The sequence below is a fragment of the Parasteatoda tepidariorum genome, chromosome 12 (assembly GCF_982258835.1).
Source record: "Parasteatoda tepidariorum strain Cologne lab strain chromosome 12, Ptep-v5.0, whole genome shotgun sequence".
NCBI lineage: Eukaryota > Metazoa > Arthropoda > Arachnida > Araneae > Theridiidae > Parasteatoda > Parasteatoda tepidariorum.
The window spans coordinates 54,316,064-54,337,017 of record NC_141766.1 but is presented as its reverse complement, the minus strand read 5'-3'; the positions used below and the strand labels follow the sequence as shown (position 1 = coordinate 54,337,017).

At 31.0% G+C, this 20,954-nt stretch overlaps 1 protein-coding gene across 8 annotated transcripts in view; it reads right to left on the bottom strand.

Moving 5' to 3' along the window:
* LOC107445780 (mitochondrial sodium/calcium exchanger protein) overlaps positions 1-20,954 on the bottom strand; it is a 93,050-nt gene that overhangs the window by 18,857 nt on the left and 53,239 nt on the right. For all 8 annotated transcript variants that reach the window (XM_087155818.1, XM_087155814.1, XM_087155817.1 and 5 more), the window contains 5 exons: positions 20,883-20,940; positions 17,835-17,937; positions 15,861-16,028; positions 11,031-11,126; positions 9,212-9,322 (listed from right to left, as the gene is read on the bottom strand). In XM_087155818.1, the coding sequence (XP_087011944.1) occupies positions 9,212-9,322; positions 11,031-11,126; positions 15,861-16,028; positions 17,835-17,937; positions 20,883-20,940 (536 nt within the window). The remainder of the gene's footprint in view (positions 1-9,211; positions 9,323-11,030; positions 11,127-15,860; positions 16,029-17,834; positions 17,938-20,882; positions 20,941-20,954) is intronic.

Below are 20,954 nucleotides of genomic sequence, written 5' to 3'. Positions count from 1 at the left end.
AATATTATGCATAAACTCTTTTAATAAATCCTATGCTTTTACATTTAATTTTTATACATATTTTGTACTTACAGGAGGGTATTTGTAAATTGTTATATACTTTATATATAAACCTGAGAACAACATTTGGCACAATTTTATTACTGCAGTCAAACCCCGTTATAGTGACATGTTATTTAATGACATATTTAATGACATGTTCATGATGTGAATGAGTGGATGAACGACGCTTTTTTGCCACTGCCACAGAAATACTCCCACGGAAACTGAATCCTAAAATATTATGCATAAACTCTTTTAATAAATCCTATGCTTTTACATTTAATTTTTATACATATTTTGTACTTACAGGAGGGTATTTGTAAATTGTTATATACTTTATATATAAACCTGAGAACAACATTTGGCACAATTTTATTACTGCAGTCAAACCCCGTTATAGTGACATGTTATTTAATGACATATTTAATGACATGTTCATGATGTGAATGAGTGAATGAACGACGCTTTTTTGCCACTGCCACAGAAATACTCCCACGGAAACTGAATCCTAAAATATTATGCATAAACTCTTTTAATAAATCCTATGCTTTTACATTCAATTTTTATACATATTTTGTACTTACAGGAGGGTATTTGTAAATTGTTATATACTTTATATATTAACCTGAGAGCAACATTTGGCACAATTTTATTACTGCAGTCAAACCCCGTTATAGTGACATGTTATTTAATGACATATTTAATGACATGTTCATGATGTGAATGAGTGGATGAACGACGCTTTTTTGCCACTGCCACAGAAATACTCCCACGGAAACTGAATCTTAAAATATTATACATAAACTCTTTTAATAAATCTTATGCTTTTACATTTAATTTTTATACATATTTTGTAGTTACAGGAGGGTATTTGTAAATTGTTATATACTTTATATATTAACCTGAGAGCAGCATTTGGCACAGTTTTATTACTGCAATCAAACCCCGTTATAGTGACATGTTATTTAATGACATGTTCATGATGTGAATGAGTGGATGAACGATGCTTTTTTGCCACTGCCACAGAAATACTCCCACGGAAACTGAATCTTAAAATATTATGCATAAACTCTTTTAATAAATCTTATGCTTTTACATTTAATTTTTATACATATTTTGTACTTACAGGAGGGTATTTGTAAATTGTTATATACTTTATATATTAACTTGAGAACAACATTTGGCACAATTTTATTACTACAGTCAAACCCCGTTATAGTGAACCCTCAAGGGACCGAAATTTCGGTTCATCATAACCGGGAGTTCACTATATTCGTACTGCAAACAATATTTACTAATTTTTTCGAACTGCTCCCTTTTATTACATATTATTAAAATAAATGACTAATAAAAAAATGATTAAAAATCAATATGTAGTAACAAAAAATGTGTTAACTTTTATTTTTCATTACTCTTCGGCTTGAGTACAAAAAATTTAGGGATGGCCTTTATTTAGGTATGGGAAACTGAGATAGAAGAAGTATGCTTATGGCTACATTCCACTAAATAGATGGTTTTAATAATCGGTATGTATTTTATGTAGAAATTTCAGAATTACCAAAATATGAAAAACAAAAAATCAGTCGATGACAGAAAAAAGTTCATAATAACCAATTTCCTCTCCTTTTGGTTCACTATATCCACAAAAAATAATATCATACGTGCATAGCAAAACACGGGAGTGAACATTTCGTTTACTATATCCAGGGGTTCACTACTGTTTGTCTAAGATAGGTACTCTGCCAGACATTCGTCTGGAGCTGTGGCGGTGACTATGGTAACGAGGTATGATTATTTTAAGTAGGGGTGCGGGGTCCCTCTTTAGGACTGGTTTCGGCGAGAGAAAAGGAGACCTCTTCATCGAAGCTACCCTCCCTAAAATGCCCTCTTCTTGTTCCCATAGCACCAGACTGCCGCAGACTTAGTGGCGGTCAGAGTACATATCTTAGACAAACAGTACAAACCATGGCGGGGTAGGACTGAATTTTATTATTTGTATGCTTTTACAAAGCCTTTGTAAAAATATAATTCATTCTACTTTTGCTAGTCGGGATACTTAATTATCATGAACATTTGTTAGATTGAAGAAACATTTTTATAATTTGAGTCTAGCCAATTTTTACTCATGATCAAATACACTGGAAAAGTATTCTAGAATCTATTAAAATAGTTAAAAATCGAAAATTTGCAAAATCGAAATTTGCAATAAAAAATTTCAATAAAAAATAATCTAAAATATTAATTAACTTAAATTTATACATTCCTTAATCGCACTTATGAGTTAACTTTCTTTTAAGTTACAAATTTTTTAAATGCATCTTCTGCCATTATTTAAAACTAGAGCCTCAAGAATATAAAATAAGATATAATCCTCCCCTTAAAGTAGAATGCAAATTTAGGTCTCATCGTTGCGTGAGACCCCTCAGGAGAGAAGGGGTTGGTTCCAACCGTGACACTCCGAGTCGAGAGACTCGGTAAAAACCCCAGTGGCATTTACAAAACACCAAAAATTTCTACATATGACATGGTAACAGACATGGTGACGTTTTTCTTTACTATCATAACCTTTTTCAATTACAATTTTATGATTACACATTTTTAAATTTATAATCATTATTTGTATAACCTTTAGTATATTAACTACATTGCCATAGTCAGCTATAGAAATCATATGTGTGTGGAACACATTGAATACAAGTAATCGAAGATATCAATGTAAATATATATATATATATATATATATATATATATATATATATATATATATATATATATATATATATATATATATATATATATATATATATATATATATATATATATATATATATATATATATATATATATATATATATATATATATATATATATATATATATATATATATATATATATATAATCCCTGTGTCCCTACCAAATTATTTGACACACTCTAAGATTCTATGTAAAATCTTAATTATCAAGTGATGCTATACAGCATTATTGTTTTTACTTGACTGAAACCAATTTGCACTTGTTGATGTTCGTGTATCAATTGGTTAAATTAGACGATATGTTATATAAATATAAAATATTTATTATATCAGGTATTATAATAGTATATTATAATAATTATACCAAAATATTCGACGCATCGTGGTGTCTTAATAATTACATGTTTTGCTAAAATTTATATGCAATACTTTTATATTTAAACACACATGTAGTGGGTTTTTATTTAAGAGATTGCATTAATAAATTATTTTTTAACGTATTGCACTACAATAATTAATTGATACACGAACATAAACAAGTACAAACAGGTTTCAACAGCGTCAAAATTTTACATAAAACACATTTTACCTGACAATCAACATTTTACATAGAATCTTATAGTGCTATAGTGTGTCTGTATAGTTTAGATGTTTTACTTCAAATTTCACAACCTAAAAAAATTATACCACAATTCACCCAGTATAAAACAAGTTTATAGCATCCCCAGTTTCACCCAGTTTAAATATTTCAATTCATGTACTAAATAAAATATCAGTTAAGTTGATCAGATTTTAAAATTGCACAATATGTCTTAATTAAAAGTTTCAATCGGAGCATTTAATAAAATATAAATTTAGTTGAGCTCGTGCTAATATAGCATAATACGACATATATATATATATATATATATATATATATATATATATATATATATATATATATATATATATATATATATATATATATATATATATATATCCTTTTGTTTCAACCACGCTATTCTGAAGTACCCTAAACATTAAAAATATGAAATAATATATAAAAATGACCCTCAATGTCTATAAAACTGAAATAAGTGATACATAGTATCATAAACAATTAAATTATCAAATAATGACAAGTTTAATACTTCAGACATTCCAATAAATGCATTTATGTTTGAAGTTTCAGTCGTTTAACCATTATTTGACATTTAATCATATTTAGCAGTTGTTTGATCAGCTTCATGGCATTTCACATAGCGTAAGAATTATATGTTTCTTTAAAGCAGATTGTTTTTGAAAGCTCTTATTCTACTTCTTGACAATGAGGTCGAATTTTCCGAATAGCATCAGATACTTACGAAAGCAAATGTTTTCTGACATTGACACAATATATGTGGGAAAATTACGAAAGGTTTTGTGTTTTTAATTTTTACAGATAATGGGAGTGTTCGAGGGATTTTCGTATAGTTTTAGAAAAAGAAGAGAACAAAGTTTTATCACTCAGAAAACTTTGCTCATTATATTCCAAATCGATTATTGACTCTGCTTTAGTTAATCGTCCCATCAGTGAGCTTTTTACAGCTGGAAATGAGTTTTTTTTAGATAATGGACACAGAGCTCAAAATGCGTGTATAAAAAAATGGACACAGCTCAAAACGCATTTATAAAAAATGGACATAGCTCAAAATGCGTGTATAAAAAATGGACACAATTCAAAATGTGCCTTTTCAACATTAAACTCAAATTTAACAACTAAATGAGAAATTTCGAACTTACTTTACCGTACTTTTTTAAAATTTAAGCATAATCATTATGGGAAAAAGTCCGGATTTGTGTTAACTAAGTATATTTTTGATGTCACTTTTCAGGCATCTCTTCGTATTCAGAATTTTAAGCGATTTAAATTGGTTTATTAAAAAATCAACATTTGAACAGCGTCAAGTTAGTACCACTATTGTAGATTTATTGAACCTGTGATAAACTTTTAAAAATAATTGTTGACTTTTAATATATCAAAAAAGATTAATTTTAAAAAATGTAGCAAATGGATGAAATCATAATATGAATTTATTTAGGTTTATTATTGTTTCCTTTAAAAGAAAAAGAACAACTTTCGTAAGAAAAGTTTGAAAAATGGAATGGAGTGCTGTGTCGATTTTTTTAAACACACTTTTTGAGCTATGTCTTAAATAAAATGCTCATCGACGTAATACTCCAATAGTTAATATTGTTGTTGTTTCTTAAGACACTTAGACAAGTCAAGCACGCCAGCCATTAGCCTTTCTGAGTTAAGCCAGGAAGACGCGCCTTTCGTTTGATAAGAAAGCACCGGTTAGCTCAAAACCACCAGGATAGATGGTCGCGCCACTCATTCGTGAGGCCACTCCTGCAATTTTAACATAGATCTGAAGGGGACGGAAATTTTCTCCAGATCCCTGTACCCATGGTACTGCGCAGCGACCACGATCTCGTATATCGCATCTGTCTTATCGGATTTGAGGATCGAACACCCGGACCACTGGGCTGCCACGGCCCATACTTTATCATAACTCCATTAATAAAATGAGTTTTCTCGAAAAATGCAAAAATAATTTCATGCATTAAAATCTTTGTAAACGTAGTTTGTTTCGATTAAATGAAAAAAAAATTACCTCATAATTGATTACCGGTTTTAAAGAATAAAGTTTATTTTCTCGGCATTAAAAACGCAACTAGAAATGAAACTATTTTGCTGATTTGTGTTTTTATTATGTGTTTGGTTCACTAATTAAATGTAATTCAAACCTCAAACACTTAATTTTACCTGATAAATTTAATACTTTACAGAGAAAAATGACCTCTAAATTTTACAGCTAAAAAATTAATGAGATCGTACGAACTTAATTTATATTAACTCGTAATTTAATTTATATTAACTCGAACGTATTTAACTCGAATGTAGAAAAATATCAGCTTGAATGTAGAAATACACTCAAACTTTTTTTGTGCGGTAGATAGGGACAGCATAAAAAAAAGTATCACCTAGAGTCACGTCCACCTTCGTTTTAAATTCGTAGTCTTTGCTTTCAAGGAAATTACCTTCCTCTTCGCTTTCTTTTTGCCCTTACCTTTTTATCTAACTTCTTACCTTTTAATCTTTTACCTTATTCTATCTAAACGTAAAATAAAAATCTTAAAATTTATATATAAATAGAAAATATAATAAGTTTAAATTCAATTTACGCTTTGAAAAGAATTTTATCTTACTGGTCCAAGAATGTGAAAGCACCTTAAAAGATGTCAATTAATATTAGATTTAAAAATTAAAACGCACGAAACATTCTTTTTTACGAAATCACTTTATTTAGCGAACTTGTTACTTGTGCAGATCAGAAAATAAAAAAAGTAAACTTCTTTTACTTATTCCCTAAAACAAGCAAAACAAAGCTCGAAGCTAGTGTAATTTGCGATCAATGAATTTTTCCTTTGCTACTCAAGAGTTCCATCACAATATGCTAATAGTAAATTTCATTTATTTACATAAAAACTTCAACAATTAAATTATGCGATTATAGAATTAGATACATATGTTATGTAATTGGCTGAAGCAATTTTTATGTAAAGTGATGAAATATATCAAAAATCGAAAAAACTAAATGGTCTATAAAACCTACTCTTTATTGATAACTTCGTCAATTACGTTCCAATTTGATTAAAATCTTCATACACAGCATAAAAAAATCGTACAAAAAATCATACAAATTATAATCGCACAAAAGAAGACAGTACAAAAACAGGTTCGATTACATACTGTCGAAGAGAGTACATATCCACTAACAGTTTGCTTGTGAAAATAAAAAAACAAAAAGAATTAACGACATATTTTGAATTTTTCCACCTCCTCTCAACCCTTTCGACAGTTAAGTTCGGTCGGGAGGATAAAGCCGAACTCCTAGCCATTCAAACAAGAAATAAAATTCGATTTTCAGTCATTGTATTTTAACAGTTCAAAATGATAATAAAGCTCTAAAACTGTTTTGGTAAAATATTTCTGTATGCACTTTTGACATTAAGTTGATTCTGAAATTTTTTCAATTTATATTTTTTGAGATGTTTTAAGCTCACAATACGGTACAAAAAATTTATGTGTAGAATTCTACTTTGAGGATAAAGAACAGTCATTGAAAGTGCTTCATTAAAAGATACGTTGTTAAGAACATTTCTTAACAAAAGAGAACAAAAAATTTCAATCTATTTATCCATACGTGCTATTTTTAAAGCTAAAATCTTCTCAATTCTTAGCAGTTCTAAAAAAAGATACTATTCTTTCTAGGGAGAAAAAAGTCCTATCCTATTTTGGCTATTTCATAATAATAGACAGCAGACTTATTCCGCTTATACAATTGCTTTTTTCATTTAGATTGAAATAAGAATGTCTAAAACATATTTTGAGGTCTTTTTCAAGCTATTGGTTTATAGAATACTTAATATTTTCACTTTGAATTCTGTTTCTTCCAGCTTTTCGAGAAAAATTAAACTTTCTTAGAGCTGTTATTTTTCCATATTAAAAGAAATGTTTGCGTCGAATCTAGATTTAGAGGGGAATAGAAAACTCCTTTTTTTTTGATTAATTGCTTGGAGCGTTGTTTGCAAACTGCTGCTCTTTTTCCCCGCGGCGTCTTTAAAAAAGTGGCACACATAAAAGATATTTAAAAAAGTTATTATACAAGTTTAAAGAGGCAAATTTCGTGCTGTTCATCTACATGCCGTTTTACTGAATTGTTTAATTATACGAATCGTTAAAGAACCATGCGTTTCCCCCCACTTCCTTAAAAAAAAAAAAAAAAAAAAAAAAAATCGCGAAACTACAATTTTTTTTATTATTTTCAGAATGTCTCAAAAGGGGTCGAAAAATGGAGCTTTTGTCTCCCGGTGACCTTGAAAAGAACCTTACGCTCTTTCCTCTCAATTTCAATGTGGGTGGCAAGTTTCTAATAATTCAGGTTTCTAATTAAATTTTTTTTAAAAATAATTGTTTAAACACGCCACTTGCAATATGCTATAATAGGCACTACTACAACTGCTAATCCTGAGCCTTGAAAAATTAATTAAAAACATTCTCAAAGCCGTTTTTTCAAGTTGTCCAATTATCCGGATCGGCTTTGGTACCGGTTGTTCCGGATAATCGGGCCCTCTACTTTATATTGCGTAGAAGAAAATAAGCTGATGAATGCTATAAAATACTTTTTTAAAAAAGATTCAATTAATTAAACTTTATTATAATTTTATTTACTTATAATGATTACATAAAAATGATAACTTATAATTTCTATTACGTAGAATATTTTTAAAGTGTACTTCTTCCCATTTTGGTCATAAAACAGAATACATTAGACTCAATAATTATATATATATATATATATATATATATATATATATATATATATATATATAACGTCGTTGCCGAGTGGAAGGATTAAAACAGGTCATAGGTCGGGAAGGAGGGTACAAAATTTATTTATTAATTATTAGACAAGAGCAGTCATGAGAATGAGTAAAAGTGCAAAAAGTGCACACGAAAAGTTGCGCTCCTTGGTTATATGTTAGGGAAAATCTTGCAAAGTAAAATCCGTAATATGTCTTAATTTAGGGACAGAGGGAACTCTTAGTAGTTGCTATTGGTTTATGAAATAGATCAAACGTTTCCCACACAAGAGCAAAGGGAAAAATGTCCTGCTCTTAATTAAATGCATACTTGAGCCAAAAATAGATTTAAGAACAGGATGTGGCTTTTAAAAGTGTGAGAAAGTATTTCGTTTAGAATAATTAATTAGGATGAAGTTTTATAACAAAGAAACTAACATAAAAAGATTAATTGAAGCTTTTTATGTTACATATATATATATATATATATATATATATATATATATATATATATATATATATATATATATATATATATATATATATATATATATATATATATATATATATATATATATATATATATATATATATATATATATATATATATATATATATATAGTCGGATATACTGTATTTACACTGATCATCATCAAGTCTGATATGCCATTTCCTAAATGGCTTTCTTAAAAAGACGAGATCAGTGCTTCCTTCTGCGCTCCACCGCCTTCCAATCTCTGTCTTTAATTGAGACAAAGTCCTTACAGTAATATTTACTGTAAAATCCCTCAATCACTGTAATTTCAGAAAGAGTACTGTAAAAATCACAGTATAAAGTTTTACTTGCAAAATGGATTTTACGGCAGTCAGAGTACTTTTTATCGGAATTTTTTACAGCGTATATAGCAGTCCAAAAGGTTAGTTGAATCAAATTTTTCACATTTCTTATGATTATAATTCAAATCTAAGAGAATCATTTGTAAATTACATTAAAAACCTTAAAATGTTATTGTGATAAAATATTTTACTTCTCAAGACAACTCCAGCAGCTTCAGGATCATCATCTTGTCCAGTAGGATGAAATGTGATGGCAGGTGGTTTTGAATCTGGCTTATCACTTGGCGAAGAAATCTCGATTTCTAAGACGTGTGCAAAAATTGTATAATTATTTAGTTAAAATTTGCATAAAACATACACCATTCTTATTATCACTTTAGTGGCTGCAAATTAATATTAAGAACAAAAATAAACCATTCAAAAACTTTAGCAATAATTTTTTGGGAATCATCCGACAGGATGTATGTTGGTAGCGGTGATGACCTCCCGTCAAAAAGCTCCCGGGTTTTAATCCCGACTAATATTCATTCCTTTATTTACGTGTACTATATATTCTTCTTACTAGGGGATCAATGTTGGCACACATAATATGGTGCCCTTGAGAGAGTGGTCAACAAATTTGCCCTTCTTATACCCGGATGGCAAAAATCAAGATCCGGGTGGGCATTGGAAAAAAAATCTTGTTTGGGAATCATAAATTTTTTTTTTGTCTGTGGAAACTTTCTGACGTTTTTCTACCCGATATCTGACCCTCAATGAGCATAATTTGGTTTCAAACAAATCTTAAGTGAGAATGAATGTGTATGTTTGTAAGAAAGAGAAAACCGTTTTCTTGAAAATGTCTTATTTGAAATTTCTTAAAGTATAGAAAACCTTAGTTTAACAGAAACTGTGTGTGAGAGTTCTGGGAAAAAATTTAGATTATAAAAGATATATATATATATATATATATATATATATATATATATATATATATATATATATAGTCGAACCTCGATATCACGAATTTTTCGATATCTCGAAGAAAAAAAAATTCCCTTCAAATTTCCTATACACTCAATGTTAAAAAAAAACTTGATTTCACGAATTTTTTTTCTACTCTCTCGATAACTTGAATTTTTTTTCCATAAAAAGTGTAGATTTTTTTTCTAAAATTTGAAAAATATTCCAAAAAAATAAAAAATTTTGAGAATGGCTGACAAGGCATGGAATGATGTGTCTTCCTCTACGATAATGAATGGCTTCAAGAAGTCTGGATTCATTAAAGATCACAAAAGTAGTCAAACAATCAATATCGTTAATTCTGCTGAAAACTACACCGAAAATGATTGGTATAGTTTGACCGGACTCATGAAGCTTGATGACATGGAATTTCATGACTTTGTAAACGTCGATGATGCAGTAGCAGTGATGCAGTCAGTGGGATGACTTGTGAACTATCAGAAGAAGAGGATGAGGAAATCGAAGATTTACCGCTCAATGTTACTAACAAACAAGCACTTTCTGCAGTGGACACTGTAAGGAGATTTATTGAGAGGCAGCCGAATATGTCAGAGGAGACATTTAAAGCTATAGTCCACTTAGAAAGTGTCATAGAGAAACTTTCTTACACATCTCTAAAGCAAACAACAATTGAATCTTTTTTTAAATAAAAGTGTAAAAAGTGTTTTTAGAATAAATATGGAATAGTAAATAAGGCATGTAAAGAGCATTTTTCTTTATTCTACCATCGATAACATGCGATTTTCGATAATTCGAATTTTCGATATCTGGAATTTTTTTTCCTCTCCCTTCAAGTTCGAGATATCGAGGTTTGACTGTTTGTATATATATATATATATATATATATAGTTTTTTTTCACACGCATGTTCTCATAACTAGACCTGTGGAACTTTAAAGCAAATGAATATGAATTTGTAATGCAATTTAAGTACCGCTTCTAAAAATCGATAACAGCCACTTAAAGATTAATATATCTGAGATAAAATAGTAATTTCTTTCCAACTTACCAGGTATTTTTGGTGCATTTTTATCTTTATATTTGTTATAAATAAGCCGACTTATGATCACAACAAAAATGTAGAGGATGTATAGAACGATGAATCCTAATTTTAGTAAAAAAAGTAAAGACTTATTTATTTTTATTAAATCACACAGAAATAAAAATTAAAAATGAAGAAAGTAGAAACATGTTAATGATTATGCATAGTGCATAGTTTTTCGGTTCAGCTTATATTCTTATTATTAAAGTCTTTAAACGACAGATTAATAGAATGTCCATCTAAAGTTATATAAAAGGCAATCAAATAAGATCTATGTATTTTAAGTTTCAATAAATACAAAGCGAAATGTGTTATCAATGTGATTTTTTTATAAGCGTTTGGCATTTTAATGCAAATGACTCTCATCACTGAATTTTTTTTAAAAAAAATTATAAAGAACTGAAATTTCCAATTTTCTTCATAAATCTCTTCTTACTGGACCAATTTCAGGAATAATTTCTATTTTAGGGAAGTTTCAATGGTTTATTGGAACAAAGCAACCATTTCATATATTCCATTGATGTTATCGTATGGTCTAAGTGACTGATTACGCAATCATTGATCATTTCTCTTCATTTGATATGCTGTACCATATTAATGAGAAAACTTACCATCAAAATCACTAACTCAAAAATTTATAATCAGTGGCGTGACCAGAAATTAATTTTGGGGAATGCATATTGTCATTGCCATAACAGAAGCGTTTTTTTTAGTTATTATTTAATTGTAAAAGCTACAGGACATCGATCTTATTTCCCCTATTTAAAATAAAATAAGAAGGATAAATATTATACAGGCATTTTTCAAAAATGATTTAAAATGTTTTCGTAGCATGTTTGCCAGATCACAAGATATGAAAATCAAAGTGTAAATAGAGAATGACGGTAAATAGAGAAATCAACTAATGACTCGTTCTTACTGAAGTACAGAAGCCCGTTTGATTTGTTAGTTACCTTGGATTGGCCTGAATTTGGATGTGCTTATGGTAATAATATTATACGGGATAATTCAAAGTTTAATAAGGTTGAGCGGTGGTGGCTCAGGGGATAGAGCACTCGCCTTCCAATGAGGTGACCCGGGTTCGATCCCAGCGATTTCGGGTCTAAAACTCATGTTTCTGTAGCTTTCTAGATTTTTTTAATAACCGTCGTTGAACAGCGCACCCAATCTTTGAGTTTACGACTTCCAATGTTCAACTCCGCAGCCTTGTAAATTTGAACCCAATCCAAAAGACGAGGAAACTCATGGATCAAGTATTAGGAAATATTTGCTTTCGTGGAGGACTTTTTGATGTAACTAACCCGCATTTGGGCTACATGGAGAGGAAGACCACGAGAACCTCCCACGGTTAGCCTGACGGCAAAGGGACTCTAACCCATGATCCGTCTACCATTCATAACCATATTTCACGTTAGCACTGCTGTCGGTGCAAGCCGGATACGGATTCGTATCGACTAGTCTATGTTAATTTTTTTTGCTGTAAATATTTTTCAAGAACAATATAAGAGTTTTCTTCACATGCTTATTTATGAAATCATTTAAAATGAAACATTTCTTAAACAGATTTATTATTTTTGTAAACTATATCTATACACTGAGTACATTTTCATGCCGTTTTGAAACTTGTGATCAATACAAATTAGCATTAAATCCTTTTCATCATTGAATACGAACGTCAATTTGAGCTAGAATCGGAGATCTTCTCCGACTTGAAGAAACATGTTGCTATGGACAGTAAACTATCTATATTTTTTATATTTGGTCGCATTTATTCCCTCAAAATTGTACCAAATCGATGAAACGTATGAAATTTTTTTTTAAAACAGCACTAAACAGATTGAAGAAAAATTATAGCAACTTATTCAGGATCAAGAATATGTCGTATCCAATATATTATTGGATGCCTGAATTCTCCACTCTATTTTCAGCCGTTTATTTTCTGTTAAAATTTGTTTTTGGTCAGACAAATGAACCACTAAATATTATCAGATCAGCTTCACCAATAAATTTATAGAGTGAAATTATATATTTTTTTAAAAGTGATCAAATGGTTTAAGTGACTTATGGTCAAGAAAGAAACAATCCTTTTACTTTCAAAATGCGATTAAAGAAAATTTACAGTAATCATATGACCACTGCAGTCCCAAGCCCATCGTAGCTCGAACATTTTTGATACCAGCATTTCTTTTTTTTTGATCCAAGCTAACCCGATTTTCAAAATGTTAGGTAAATGCTAAAATACCAAAAAGATATAGATCTAAAATTCTCAGAAATAAGATATTTTGGCTAATTTTTTGTAATTTTTATAAAATTTGGGCTAGTAATATAAGAAATATCAGTGCTAAACGTTCATTGATAGCAAAGCGTTCCATCGCTGAACTGCTGATCTATTCAGAATTTGCGGATATCAATAATTTTGAGTCCAACCCTGAAGGCAAGGGGGTTTCTGAAGCAGTACTGCTGTCGAAGTTCACTGGTAGTAGTAAAGAAAATCAATCTACTACAGTTGGGATTCCAACCTGGGTACCTCCTTTGGAAGGCAAGTAATCTATCTACTGGATCATCTCAGCTTTTTATATTCTTATTCATTGCATATGTGTGTTTTTTTAAGTGCGTTATGCACCGATTTTTTTAAATGTTTTACTGGACAACATACAAGCAAAATATAACTGAGTTGACCGAACTGAGTTGCCGAAGTCTATTTTTCACATTTTCTTTGAATCTAAAAAATGGCCTCAGTATTCCAACTTTTTTCACTTTAATGTACTGCAGCATCTAAGCGACTTCTGTATTTAGTCTTATAAAATTTCAGCTATTTTTGATGAAGATATAAAAATGCAAATCGTTGAAAATGACTTTTTGTAAAATTAAATAATAATTCATGAAATTATAAATTTTTTTTTCATTCTAATTCAAACAAAACTGAAACTATTTCGTAACCAAAATTGGACTTAACATTTTGTCTCATCGAAATAAATTAGTTTCGTTATTACTTGGGTTTCAAATCACTTCCTATTCCAGACACTGTATAAAGCTTCCTAAGTTAATTCAGGGTTGTATGCCCCTTTCCAAGGTGGTTACAACATCAGGCAATAGACTGAAAGGCAATGGACCGACGGCAAAAAAAGGCTTTTTTGCACTACCTCTGTTACTGACCACGAACAACAAACACTCAATTGTTTCACAGATAGACACGCGTTACATTACTTCGCTTATTTTCTATGGTTCGCGTTGATTGAACAAAAAAATCGTGTGAATCTCAAACAACGTCAGGGCCTGAACTGAAGGTAAATTTCACTAGCATAATGTTAATTAACGGTTTAAAGCTATATATTTTAGGAGAAAAAAATTACGAGAGGACAGTTGTCATGTTAGTTTTACAAACATAAATTTAATTTTACGGTCAGTGACTGGAACACTTAAGAAAAAAAAGAAGGAAAAACTAAACACCGTGAATAAAAAAAACAAATGAAAATACAGAAATGAACATACTATAATTTCTGTTCTATGAACTAGAACTTCCCTCAGCGTCTAAACACCAAATGATGGTAGAGATTATGATAATGATGATAGAATAAGATAAACACTTGCAAAGTGGTTTAAGCAATTGAGACAGGGTAATAAGTTTGAGCAAGATAATAAAAAGGAAGATAAGATAAAGGTGTGAGGAGATTTGGCAGACATCACAGGGGGGCATTAGATTAAATTTGAATAGACTTGCATCATTAAAAAATGGTGGTTTACTAGAAAGATCATTTACCTAAGGTATTAGAATTTCTTAAAATAAGAATGACTCCCAAAAATCAAGTTAGACCGATGAAGAGTAGTGTTGAATGATTTTCGCTGAAGAAAACTCAAACCTGTGATTAGAATTCCAACTATGTAGAGCGATGGAAGATTGGTGAATGTCCCGATTTTTGGCATATCTTTCGTGTTCTCTAAGTCGAATTTTAAGGGTATACTTAGTTTATCCATTATATGCAAGACCAAACTGACACAGAATTTGAGAAATACACCAGCTATTAATATTAGTAATAGAGAATTTTTGGTTGATAAAATTTAGTTTATTTACAGGGATGAAACGACTTTCAACTCAAATTTATTCAAAATCTTAGCAATTTGGGAGTTGATTTTCGGATAATAAGGTAAAGCAATCAAATCAAATCATTATAGTTCAAATTAAACAGTTTGGAGATTGCAAAATTAATTTTCTATAGATTGAATTGATAATATTAAAAGGAAAACAGAGGTCTACAACGATTGCTTCAAAGTAAAGGACCTCTACAATGGAAAAATAACTATTTGAACAAAGTTTCAAAAGAATGTGAAGATTTTTGAAGGTAAATGATAACGATTAAGTTTATTCTAATGTAATCTGTAGCACACTGGAGCTCCTACCATGTTCTCTCACACCTGTTTCGTATCTCCCTTTTTAATTATCTTGTCCAAACTTGTTTTTCTGCCCCTATTGGTTAAACCACTTTGCACGTGTTTGTCTCCTGACTTCCCTATTATCATTTGGTGCTTAGACACTGAGGAAAGTTCTTGTTTACAGAACCAAAACTATAGTAAGTCCATTGCTATGCTTTCATTTGCGTTGTTTCAGATTGTTTCATTCATTGTTTTTGTGCTTTCGTCTATATAGCACAAAGTATTCCCTATTCTTAGATGATACACTAATTGCCGGTCTCTGATCGTAATCCAGCTGAGAAAGAAGTATGTATGATATGAATTATAATAATGCGTAACAAGAACATATATAAAATAAAGATTTTAAATTAATCAATTTAAACATACCGACAGAATGCCAAATAGTAACTTCTCCATAATAAATTCTCAAAAACGTCCAAAAGGCAGCACAAACATAGAATATTATGTCTCTAAGAAATGGCCTTTCCATTATTTTAAATGGTTTTGCAACAATTATTGATCCAGCTACTACTGATGTAACAAATATACCTCCTCCTAAACATTCAGAAACACATTTCTTTACTTTAACTTGCTATGTAAAAAATTCTACATATTTACAATAATATTTTTAAGAGTCACAACAAAAATTAAAGATAATAACTAAGCTTTAAATGCCGATCGAACTGTGTGTAGTGGTCAGAGAGATGACCTCGCATGACAAGGTATGGATGTTCTTTCATTCTCTCTGTACTATCTGTCCTTACAGTGGGAGCAATGTTGGCCCACCCAATATGGTGAGCCTGAAGGAGTGGTCAACAAATCTGCCTACTGATACCTAAATAACGAATGTCAATTGGGTGGGCATTAGGAAAAAAACTAAGCTTTAAATTGAACAGAGTGTTTTATTTTATATGTATTACAAAATTTCGGTTCTCTCTAGACCTTAATTAGTACTTTTTGTTTTGCTATTCACTGAAAAGTTTCAAAATGAATGCATGCAGGATGTCCCCTGATGAAGGTATTGTATTCACGTTCTTTTTCATATTTCAATATAATTTTTTTAATTTTTATTTAATTACATTTCACGAATCTTTTTATAAATTTTTTTGAAGACAAATTTCGGCTGCTTCAGCGCTTTCCTAAATTTGACTTTGATTTCTTTCTTTAAAAAAAAAAAAAAAAGAAAAGATGTTTTCTGTTACATCTTCAAATTATTTTTTTTTACCAGATGTTTATTTAAGAATACTCGTTGCGCACACAGAGTGTCAAGTATCTCGTCCCAGTACCGCTGACCTGTCAGAATTTCTCCATCGAACACATGAAGTTCGGTACGCCCATCTGCCACGACGTTTGTCCAGACCATCAGACTACTTCGACAATGTTAGAAAGCCGATGTTCTTTAAAGATGAGATCACATCTCCAGTCGCTGTCCAGACTGAATCATTGAAGAGAACCTGTCCCTAATCATCATCTATCCAAGACAGGTGTTCTCGGTTCCATGCCAGACGGTCCATTTTATGGTTTACAGTCAAAAGAATGCTGACTACTGGGAGCCTGGCATACAGACCACCTACATGAAGTCTTTAGTTGAATGGGCGTTTCTGTTACAGATTGTGAAACAGTTGTGCCGCTGTCATGATTCTATCCCTGTTGGCTAGAAATCTCAAATGACGTGCGTTGTTGCCCGTTTGATGTTTTGACCAGGTCGGTGGACAAATGTTTCTGTTTCTGTGAGCTGCTTCCACAGCGTGGACACCACATATCTCAAAACTCTGAGGTCCCTACAACAAGTAGTTTGTGATTAGTCCGTCTCGAGTCTTCCAACAATCCGTCATCTTGCGGCATCGTCTAGACGATGACGGCTAGACATACTAACTTGGCGTAAACAAAGAAATAAAAAAAATACAGGGGTTGGGAAACAAAAAACGAGATTTCAAAACTCCCTACGCTAAAAGCTTCGGCGAGCAAATAAGGTATCTCTACACAAACGTAATCACAGAGCCACTGCTTTATGACGTCACTGGCCACTGCGTGGTAGAGGTGTCCGCAAAGAGCGTAGCTATCATTAAGTACCTTATTTGCGTATAGATGTTACTTCAGTTGTTTTCAATTGATTCAGTTGATTCAATTGTTTTCATCAGCGTAGAAGAAATAATAAAAATAAAAAAACTACTGCAATTTTTGAAGTTAATCCTCGAAAAGTTGAAGTAAAAATCAAAATTGTCAATATAATCAATAAAAATCAAAATTTACGCAAAACAAATCGGTTCAGCATTAAAAAATTCCTTCTAAAACAACTTTCATTAAAAATAATTTCAAATATAAGGATCTTTTATTATAAAATAATTTCTTTGAATTTACCAAAAAGAGTTCCCATAACAAGCTCTAATCTAGCTTGTTCAGTACCAGCTAAGGAGGAAAATATATCAGGAGCACCATTTCCAAATGCTAGGAACGTAACACCCTATATTGCACAAGTTAAGGTAATATTTTCTATTAATCTTTTTTTATTTGATAACACTATCACAATATACAACTAGCTAAATTTTCCTTTTGTGACGCAATTAAGTTAACTGTGAATATTTTCCTCATAAAAACGTGAATATTTTCCTCATAAAGACCTCATATTTGCTCTGAATATAAACAAAAAACTATTCTGCAGGGTGCGAAGAGGTTTTCCTTTCCTCAAACACACACAAAGAAGGGCTTATATATTTATTTTTTGTGACCGTCGTTGAACAACTGACCCAAATTTGAGTTTACAACTACCAATGTTCAACTCCGTAGCCTTATAATTTTGAGCTCATACCAGAAGACAAGGGAACTCCCGGATCAAGTATTCGGAGAAATTTGCCCTCGAGGATAACTTTTCGATGAAACTAACACGCACTTGCGTTACATGGAGAGCAAAACCCCGAATCCTCCCATGGTTAGCCAGACGGCAAGGGACTCGAACCCATGATCCGTTTACCACTGAGGATACTTTACGTCAGCACTGTGGGCGGGGTGAGCAGGGTGCGGAAATCGAATCGACCAGGCATTGCTGGGATTCGAAACCGGTTCACCTCATTGAAAGTCGAGTGCTCTATCCCCTGAGCCACCACAACTCAAACGGTGCTTATTTAGTGATAGAAACCGTTGGAACCTTTTTTCTTGCTTCGGAGATCCCCTTTCTCATGAGGCAAAGACAAACATTGAAATTGAAATCTGCCCCATACACCTTGCGTATTTAGAAGGAAAACCTTGCGTATTTAGAAGGAAAAAAAACATGAAAAAATTAAATAATGTTTAAAAGAATAGCAAATTTCGAAAAGGGCTTAGTTTTCAAATTGTATATATTGCTTTTTTTCAAAATCGCATATAGAAGACAAACATTTTATGACCGAGTATCAATACAGCGAATGAATGGATGTATGAATGGGTCCTCCCAATAAACGGGTGTGGCGTAGAGTATGGCAGAAGTTGAATTCTTTGCAATAGATGGCGCCACTGGAAAACAAGAAGAATCGCATCCTCTGTGCTTTAATGGCTGACAACAACTAATAAAAATTGTCAAAAGCCTTGGATGAATTTAAAAAAGAACGCATATCAGAAAATTGTTACGATAAATTATCACCTTTAATTTTTTCATAACTTATAAATAGATTGTTCATTTATAGTTCATTCCGTGTACTGTCAGCTCAGAAAATTCCGCTACGTTACGCATTATTTCGAATTATGTTCCGAATTTTCATTTCTCCTGAAAAAAAAAAAAAAACATTCTGAAAAGCTTAGGGCATTCAGTGATTTTTCATCGCGTGGCAACACCTCTGTACATACGATTATTTAAATTTCATAATATATTTATAGACACCAAAATAACCCTAGTTATCACGGTATTTTTATTTAATTACTATTCTAAATTCTGTGGTGAAGTTTTATGAAGCCGCTTAACTCTTTGAAGCTGGGTACATAAATTAGTCAAAAAATAACTAAATTGTCATTCATGCGATTGGCCGATCTCAGGATCGATTCCCAACTCTGACACCACACCACCTGCATTTTACATTTTCTTGCTCAGATTCGTTATAGTATTAAAGAAACCGGAAAGTAATGTCGTTTCGGTGCACTTGATATTTGTTATGAAGATTTTATTTTCATCCAAGAATGTATTCACCCTCGTCAGCAACAACCTTTCAATGCGGGATGGAAAATGAATCGAAAAGGATAGAAAAAAAATGTATTGGTTTTAAAGACTAGCGAATTTACGCCGTAACGACGTTACTTTCCGGTCCCCCTAATAGTAGTGGTAAAACAATTCTATATAACCATGAATTATTTTAACTATGCAAACCTTAATATTTTTAAGGAATATATTTAGAACTTTTATATATTTATTTAAATTTTTTTTCGTCATGGAGATTGAAATCATTATAAATCAATTTTGTTAAACAAGTATGAATTGATGAGCGTATATACGCTCCTCTGAGGTTACTGACTTTAATAGGGAAGCTTACCAGATTGTTAAAAACGTTTCCCTTGTTTTGCTTAAGAAATGTTAATGGTATAAATTGGACAAATTGGCTGTCCATTATCTTCAAGGAATATACCCGAAATCTTTTTACAGTTTGAAAACTTTCTAAGACAAGCCCTTTTTGAAATTTGTAAATTTAAATGAGTTACTTTACATGTTCAGATCATTAATTACATATTCAATTAGGTAAATTTTATTTCAACTTTATAATAAAAATAAAAACCTTTTGAGACAATTTCAGTTTTTTTTCTTTCTTGTGATAGAAATATTTTTATGCTTTTCAGAAAGCTCGTTGTGCTACCCCTTAACATTGCTACCTGTTCCTTTTTGGGTCTTTTTATCAGAACTGCAAATTACAAAACAAAAGGAACATTTCTTTGTAGCTACTGCTCCTGTAAACCTGATTTTTGATGCACATAATCCTTATAATATTTACATTAATTTGAGGACCGATTTTATCTAAATATTTATTAAATAAATTTAATAACAATCTCGTGATGCTTTTTTTAGCATTTTTACAAAAATCGTCGTATGATACCTAATAAATATTTTCTAAAAATATTCTAATCAATAATATTTAGTAAAAAAAGCTCAATTAATGAGAAGTGCATGCTTATTACTCAATTTTTTTAAAGCACGTTTCTAAAAAGCAACACTTTTTTTCATTATGGGCATTGGGATTCTGCGGCTTAAAGTGACCCCCTTAATAAACTCATTAATTACATAGTAAATAAAGCAAAAATATTGTTAGATGAAAAGCTAAAATCAACTGTAAAATAGCATTAGCATAAAATTTAATAATTCATAATTTTATTTTTAATAATTGTTTATATGCTCATTTGTAATTTTCTATTAATGATATTTCAGTGATATAACCAAAAAAATCAAAAGGATACAGCGATGTTTTGTGATAGATGTAATGTCTTGGTGATAACGACAAGTGACGGGCATAAACTGAAAAAAAAAGT